Consider the following 8,571-nt stretch of genomic DNA (forward strand, 5'->3'; position numbering starts at 1 on the left):
GCATGTTTTCATACCCTTTAAGAGCTTCCTTTTTTGAAGTTCTTTCATACCATGCTCACCCATATGCCCTAGCCGTATATGCCACAAGACAGTTTCGTCAAATTCATAATCTACAACTCTAACTCTACCTACAACTATAGTGCCCAACAGTGAATAAATATTTTTGTCTAAATTTTTCCCTTTCATCATTGTCAAATTGCCTTTGCACACCTTCATATCTCCACGTTCGGACTTGTAAGTGGTCCATTATAGTCCAAAGTGCCTAATGAAATTAAACTCTTTCGTAGGTCTAGAATGTGTCTTACATCACATAGAGTTCTTACAACACCATCAAAAATTTTAATTCTTACATTTCCTATGCCAATGATTTTGCAAGAGACATCATTACCCATGAGAATTGAACCTGAATTTACCAACCTTTAAGTACTGAACCACTCCTTATTTGGAGTCATGTGGTAAGAACGCACCGAGTCTAGGATCAAAGAGTCTATTAGGCAATCCGACCCCGACGAAACTGAAAGTATGCCATCATCATTGCAATCTGAATTTCTTTCTTGAACTACATTTTCTGATTTTGAAGTACCTTCTTGCTTTTCAGCATTCCCTTTCTTCCATTCCAGACACTTTGGTTTGATGTGCACTTTTTTATTGCACTTATAACATCGTATATCCTTTTTCTTCTTGGAATAAGATCGAGATTTTTGACTCGATCCATTTCTGAATTTTCCTCTCCCAAAATCATGGTTACCCTTTACCACAAGCTCTTCACTGTATGAAATTTCATCGCAAACTTTCATTCTTTGATGAAACCCTAACAATGCGCTTGTCATCTTTGTTGGCCTTACAAGGCTTAAAATCTTGTTATCTTGTTTTGATCCTAACAAACAAATGAAATTTAATGTATTTGTGTGAGTAATGATATTTCAGGGTTCATATATGTGAAAGTAAGGTCGAAGTGCCCACAAGGATCAAATATGATAGAAGCAACGTCAAAGTGCTCACAAGGATCAAATGAAGCTTAAATAAGCCAAGACATGAATTACTTGTTGAAGAACATGAGGACATAAATAAGTTGTTGAAAGCCAAGGCATATTAAAGTCAAAAGAGCCAAAGAAAGGCAAAGTAAGAAAGCTTAAAGAATATGGAAGCTTGAAGAAAAGATGGATTCAATCCAAGGACAAAGCATGAAGACTCAAGAACTTAGAATGTTAATATTTTAGAAGTCTCATGTAAGTGCTTTAATATTTAAACTATCATTTGAAATATTTTGAAGCTCTTAGGTTAATTTCTTAAACCTAAATACTTTTTAAAATACCTAAACAATATTTTTATAAGGTCAAAAATTATTTTAAAGAGTTGTAAACATTAAAGTTGTAGGATTTTCTCTTAGATTTCTTTTGACACCAAGAACACATAATTTGGAGTCATACAGAAAAAGTTATGGCCAAAACACTGAAACATGGTCACTGCTATCAGACATTTAAACACTGTTCAAAGGGCAAATTTTTAAAATTCTAATGTTTTAAATTATAGCCGTTTGAACCTTAAATATTCTAATAAATAGGGACATTCTTTAAGGAAACTTTTGCAAGTTTGAAAGCCTATAAATACATGGTTTTGCAAAAAAAAAAATAAAATCCAAGAATTGAAAAATTTGTTTTGAGAAGCTGAAAGTACTCCTGTTCTTCCTAAGTTCTCTTGCTCACTCATTGAAAAATTCTTTTACTGAGAACTCTGAAGTGCTGATCTTTCTTCCTTTAAATTCCTACTGCTAATCCTCTTCTAAGAAGGATATTGGTGAATTCTACACTTGAGCTTCATTATATTTCCTATTGATATTTTACATTGAAGTATATAGTGCTGAAATTGTACTAACTTGCTCTTTGAGAGAGTATACTTGTACGCAGATTTTATCTTGTGTTTCTTGTAGTTCATTGACGTTCCAAGGTGTTTGGATCGTTGGCTAAGTAAGGGGATATTGTTTAAAGAGGCGGACTCTAGCTTATGTAAGGAGTGACCGAACGAGAGAATATCGTTTGGAGAAGGTAGGCTCTAGCCTTAACCAAAGAATGTTGTAATCGATTTTGTTCCACCCGTCAACGAAACAAGTTTAGTGAATCCTTTGGTGGTTTGTCAAAGGCGAGGACGTAGGCTGGGTATAAGCCGAACCTCGTAAAAATCTCCGTCTCACTCTCTCTTTCCCTATTTTTCTTTTCAATACATATTTAAAATTGCGTGGATGATTTAAATTGAAAATCAAATATACGACGCATATTTGGAAATCAAGTAAACTTAAAGATTAATTTTGATTTGGGTTGCGGAAACCGAAAGGGAGTACGTTGGTGAAACCATATCTTGCGGAAACCATACGGAAGTACATTTCTTGGTTAAATACTCAAAGATAAATTAACTGAAAGTTTATTTGAGTTTTGAATATTTGGAAAGAGTGATTGAATGTTGTATTGAACATCATATTAAGCAAATCCATATATACAGGGCTTGATTAAAATTTATATCTAGGGCTTCTACAAAAGTTTTATTGTGTTTGTGAAAAAATTGTTGAATATTAAATTACATTCTTCCCAAGATTTTCAAATTCATAATCACGGGGCTTATATAAACAAACAAACAATCTCAAGATTTTATAATGCGCTGATGTGTTAGTTCAAATCAGAACCATCCACCATCTTAATCCAATAAAGCCTTTTCTTAAGAAAGACTTTATTAGTAAGAGATTTAGACATGTAACAACTTTCAAGCTTTTTCCATACATCTGCAGGAGAATCCTCTTCCATGACGTGATACAACGGGTCATTCGCTAAACACAATGTCATCGTAGCCACCGTATTTGCCTCTAGTTCTTTCCAATTTGCTTCATCCATGCCTTCCGATTGAACACCATACAAGGTCTTCACCATACCTTGCTGCATAAGAAAATCTTTCACCCTTCTTTATCATAAATTGAAGTTTCTGGTTCCATCAAATTTGACAACATCAAATTTTGCAGACGAAGTACTCAAAACCATAACAACAAGTGCTCTAATACCAATTTGTTGTATAAAACTCAAATTTTGCATAGCGGAGATCAAACACGACAATCAATGAAAGAAAAAAAATATAGAACACAACCACAGCAAACAAATGATAGCAAGAACAAGACAAGGAATTATGTGGTTTGACAATTCCTACATCCACGGGGCAATCTGCAAAAAAATATTACTATCTTGTGTCAAAGACACTTCCAATGTTACAGATACATCATAATAGACATATATATATATATAAACACCACGGAGACTTTCCTTCCAAACCCTGAACCAACTTAACGTTTACATTCAAAATTCAAATTAGCGTTGCTACCCAGAATGATGTCATCGATGGTTTCAGCAAATTGTTGACGGTTTGAGATATTGAGAGCAAACCGCATTAGCAAATTTTAGTAAAAATTGTCGATGGTTCATTTGACGGATAAAAGTCGAGAGCTAACATTCTGGAATTCGGCCAAACCGTTGACGGTAAGACCAAACCATCGACAGTTTCACCCAGCATACTGATTTTTTATGTTTTTTTTCCTTATGTATCTCATTCACTTAGATATGAACCACAAAACACAATAAAATAAAATAAAATAAAAAAGAAAAAAGAAAAAAGAAAAAAGAAAAAAGAAAAAAGGAAAGTTGGCCCATCTTATATATGTTTGGTAGGAAGGTGGTCAAATAAGCCATGACAAATTTCCTTATTTCAAAGATGATACATAAAAAGGGTGCTTATGTAAACTATTGTGGTTCCACTTGTCATGATGTGTCACCATCATATCCCCTGCCTTTAAGCTGCCTTAGATTCACCTTCAACTTCTTTAATCCTTCTACCCTTTCCATTATTATTATTATTATTATTATTATTATTATTAATGTTAATTCTTTTAATAATTTGATTATGATATTTACATATCTGCACTTCCTTTTAAGAAGATTTAGCTACATTATGATTTGGCTTTTAAATATTGTATGAAAATTCATGCAATATATCAGGTTGATAAAAAAAAAAATAAATCTAATACAATTCATTATAAGAATAATAACCAAATCCAATGACATATATTTTGAAAACTGAAAAGTCAATAAGAACACCATTTCTAGGTTAATTTTGAAGGGCTAGGAATAAAATAATAGGAAAAATGTGCAGGTCAAAATTTTAAATTTAATATTGTTTAAGTTTTATTTAATCTTAAATTGGAACGTCTTATGAAAAGGTATTTTTTGAAAAATATTTATTTGAAAAAAAAATAGCCAACAGTTGCTTACTATAAGTAATTTTTCAAATAAATATTTTTTTAAAAAATATTTTTAAGAAAATAATTATTTATTTATTTTAAAAAAGGGCACTTTTTGAAGAACTTATTTAAGTATAAACTAAACATACTTTTTACTCATAAAAGGAATTTTTTTTGTAAAAGAAAATATATGCTTAAAGTGAATTTGAGCTTTGGGTTTTCAAAATTATTTGTCAAAATAAAAGAGAAAAAAAATTGAAGGGGGAGAGAAAATTCAATTCAACGAGTGGTTCAGATCACAACATCAGGATGAGTACAGCCCATCAGCCGATCAGGACCATTCACAAATTCAGATGGTGGGCCGCTGTTAAACTCCAATTACATGTGAGCTTGGCGAAAGCCACAGTCAACCTTCATCATCCCATCTTTTCTATCTTAGGCATTCAATTCATACGCTCTGATATTTTCATTTTACCTTGATTGAGTATTCAATTTTCCCTCTCTCTCTCTCTCTCTCTGTTATTCTTTTTACCTTAAATTATGTTTGATTTGCAAATGAAATAAGAGAAAAATAAAATAATTGTTTCTTTACTGGAGGGACTATTGAGTCTGTGAGAGATGGATGGAAGGAAGGGGAAGGGGAAGGGGAGGGGGAAAGAGGAGAGCAGAGAAGGGAGAGATGATTTTAGATTTTACAGAGGATGGTCGCTTTTGAGAAGAGGTACATTTCACTTGTAAAGGAGTTCAACAAAAGTGGAGCCCTGTCTTTATTAGAGAACAAATTAATAAATCAATAAATAATAATGTAAAATTTTGAAAATTATAAATAATTTTTTTTTAAAAATTATTCCCTAGAAATCTAGAATCCAAGCATCATACACTTCCTCTCCTCCTTATAAGTTCCCTCCTCATCAGTGACTCGATCTCACCTCACCACACTTCACACTCCTCTACTCTCTGCTCTGCCCTGTTCTGCTCTGTTTCCCCCGTTTCCTCTGTTTTCTCTGCTTTTGTGCATCTCCTGTTATCCTTCTTCTGTGTGCTAGTGGAACCAACAATGGTGGCCAAGAAGCCGAGAATCGTGATCATTGGGGCGGGAATGGCCGGCCTTGCCGCTGCCAACAGGCTTTACACTTCCGCCGGCGGAAAGGACCTGTTCGAGCTCGCCGTCGTGGAGGGCGGCAACAGAATCGGCGGTAGAATCAACACCTCCGAGTTCGCCGGCGACCGAATTGAGATGGGCGCGACTTGGATCCACGGCATTGGCGGCAGCCCAGTTCACAAAATAGCACAAGAGATCCATTCGTTGGAGTCGGAGCAACCGTGGGAGTGCATGGACGGGGTCTCGGAGACGCCGGTGACCGTCGCCGAAGATGGGTTTGTTCTGAATCCCTCCATCGTCGAGCCCGTTTCGACTCTGTTCAAAGTGCTCATGGACTTCGCAGAGGGCAAGCAGGTGGAGGACGATATTGATATCAATGTTGACTTCCACAATTTCACTTGCAACAAGCTCAGTGTCGGGTCTTTTCTAAAACAAGGCGTTAACGCGTACTGGGATTCTTTGAAAGATCAAGAAGAGACAAAAGAGTACGGTTATTGGCGACGGAGATTGTTGGAGGAGGCCGTTTTTGCAATGTACGAGAACACCCAGAGGACGTACACTTCGGCGGACGATCTGTTGGACTTGGATTTCGCTGCGGAGAGCGAGTACCGGATGTTTCCCGGCGAAGAAATCACCATTGCCAAAGGGTACTTGAGCATAATCGAATCGCTGGCTTCTGTTTTGCCAACTGGGTTAATCCAATTGGGTCGGAAGGTGACGAAGATTGAGTGGTTGCCGGAGGGTCGTCGGCCGGCAGAGATGGAGAATGGGTACTGTTCTCGGCCGGTCAAGCTACATTTCTGTGATGGGTCGATTTTAGCGGCGGATCACGTCATTGTTACGGTCTCGCTGGGGGTTTTGAAAGCCGGGATTCGCGAAGATTGGGGTTTGTTCAATCCTCCTCTTCCCTCTTTTAAGAGGGATGCGATATCGAGGCTCGGATTTGGTGTTGTGAACAAGCTATTCGTCCAATTGGATCGGAGCCAAGAAGACCAAACTCCCAAGAATTTCCCGTTCCTGCAAATGGTTTTTCACCGACCGAACTCCGAGCTCCGTCACCGGAAAATCCCTTGGTGGATGAGGAGGACTGCGTCTCTGTTTCCAATTTATCATAATTCCAGTATTCTCCTATCTTGGTTTGCAGGGAAAGAAGCTCTCGAGCTCGAATCGCTGGAAGATGAAGAGATTATGAATGGGGTTTCCACAACAATCTCTAGCTTCCTATCGAATTGGGACGGGGACTCCAATTCCCAGAGAATCTGCAACGGGAATGCGAATTGTGAGAATAATGTGGGAAGTTCTAATGGCGGAGAGTTCAAATTCGCAAAGGTTCTGAAGAGCAAATGGGGCACTGATCCTCTCTTCCTGGGATCCTACAGTTACGTTGCCGTCGGATCCAGCGGCGACGACTTGGATTCGGTGGCGGAGCCGCTGCCGCGAAAGAGCAACTGTGAGTCTGCAACTTTTTCACCTCCCCTGCAAATCTTATTTGCAGGAGAGGCTACACACAGAACCCATTATTCTACTACTCACGGGGCTTATTTTAGTGGTCTTAGAGAGGCTAGTAGGCTTCTTCAACACTACCACTGTGGTGGGATTTCACTTTCAGAATTGTTGCAGCATTAGATTAGAACACTTGGGTACTTATTTCTTTTTATGATATTTTTTTTTTTGGTTTTTTTTTCTTGATACCTATTTCAGCGTCTCTTTCTCAAATTCATCTCATATCATTTTCTCTCTCTCTGTCTATAAAGTGTGGAAGAAATTTGGGAGGGGGTGAAAGAGAGAGATGGGTACTTATTTTTAGATGTACTGATGAATGAATTAAAGAAGCTTCTTTTCATTTTTCCTCTGCTTTCTGTGTTTTACAAGCTTCCTTTCTACTTGATGATCTCTTGATGTGCAAACTGCAAATAGCATGGCAACCCAGTTGAGATTTTATCTTTGGTATTGAGTATTTGAAAGTTAAAATCGAGAAGAAGAAAGCTCTGGATTCCATCTTTCACCCTTTTCACCATCTCCCTCTCCCCATACTCTGATTTTTGGGTGTCTGCTAAGTGGACAGGATCCGATAAACTCGGTTCTTTCCAGCTTGGATTTCCCTCAGCAGTTGCTTTCCTGCAGGGCTGCTTGTTTTCCTGTTCTCTCTCTCTCTCTCTCTGACCATGAAGTTTTCCCAAAATCCAAACACCGTAATGAGGGATTTGTAAGGCACCTCTTTGGAAGGCCAGGCCACTTGAAGAGGAACTCTAGGACAGTCCATGAGCTGGCCAAGTGAGGGGTGTGTTTGGGTTACTCACATGAAATGGGGATAGTGGCACCCATCAATGGGACCTATCCTGGCTCATCTCCTCCATCAAATCCAGCCTTAGTGGCAAATGGGGTTCAATCAAATTTTTGTTCCCAATTGTCCTTGACAATGGGACAGGACAGAACCAGTGGTGTGTGCTGACTGCTTATGGCCCTCTCATGGGTTTGATTTCTAGTGCAGTAGAAGCTTTCTGAGGTAGGGCGCGTTTGGTGTGATGAGTCCCATTCCATGCATATGCCTGACATACACTCAGACAGTTAGCTCTTAGAAGACACAACCAGTGGGCTATCCCATTTGGGGTACCATAGATTTCTCTACAGACCAAATCCCTACTCTGTATGCTACAGACACAAACAGGACTGTCCATAAGCAACAGTATAAACCTCTCCATATGTCACACAGCTCCTTACTGTTCACATTTGTCATTAAACTCCCCATGTCTCAACAGCTGTCATTCCAATCCAGTGGATACCATAATATGCAATCACCCACAAGTTAAGGAGCTGTTTGGAGCCCCCAAAGGATCTCCCTTGGTTTTCTGCTCTTACTGTGTTAATGACCCAAATGCCAAATGTCAAACACTGAACTTGGGAGAAGACGTATTAGGGCACACCCCAAGAAAATTGGAACAACCCTAGAAGAACAACAAGATCACATGATTCAAGGCAACTGGGTGGGTTTTGTGGAAATCCAAATATATACATTATTATTAAAATTATTTGTGCATTTGGGATGGGATTGATTTTGCAGGGTGATCTGTTTGGACTTTGGAGCTCTGAATGGTCAAATCTGGAAGAGCTGTTTGTATGGAAAGATTGGGACTCTATTATTATTATTATTAATGTTGTATTGTAGGAAAGGCATAGGGCATAGCCGCATAGGGTC

General features: G+C 38.2%; 1 protein-coding gene across 1 annotated transcript; it reads left to right on the plus strand.

Annotated features, from left to right (window-relative positions):
* The first annotated feature begins 5,101 nt into the window (after positions 1 to 5,101).
* LOC131158410 (probable polyamine oxidase 5) lies at positions 5,102 to 7,227 on the plus strand. The gene has a single exon (XM_058113259.1). It carries the CDS (start codon positions 5,331 to 5,333, stop codon positions 6,999 to 7,001), a length of 1,671 nt encoding a protein of 556 aa, XP_057969242.1. The 5' UTR covers positions 5,102 to 5,330; the 3' UTR covers positions 7,002 to 7,227.
* The last annotated feature ends 1,344 nt before the right edge of the window (positions 7,228 to 8,571 follow it).

This window comes from Malania oleifera, chromosome 6 (assembly GCF_029873635.1).
Source record: "Malania oleifera isolate guangnan ecotype guangnan chromosome 6, ASM2987363v1, whole genome shotgun sequence".
Lineage (NCBI taxonomy): Eukaryota > Viridiplantae > Streptophyta > Magnoliopsida > Santalales > Ximeniaceae > Malania > Malania oleifera.

Coding starts and splice junctions, on each gene's coding strand:
- LOC131158410 (XM_058113259.1), top strand. CDS start 5,331: ATGGTGGCCAAGAAGCCGAGAATCGTGATCATTGGGGCGGGAATGGCC.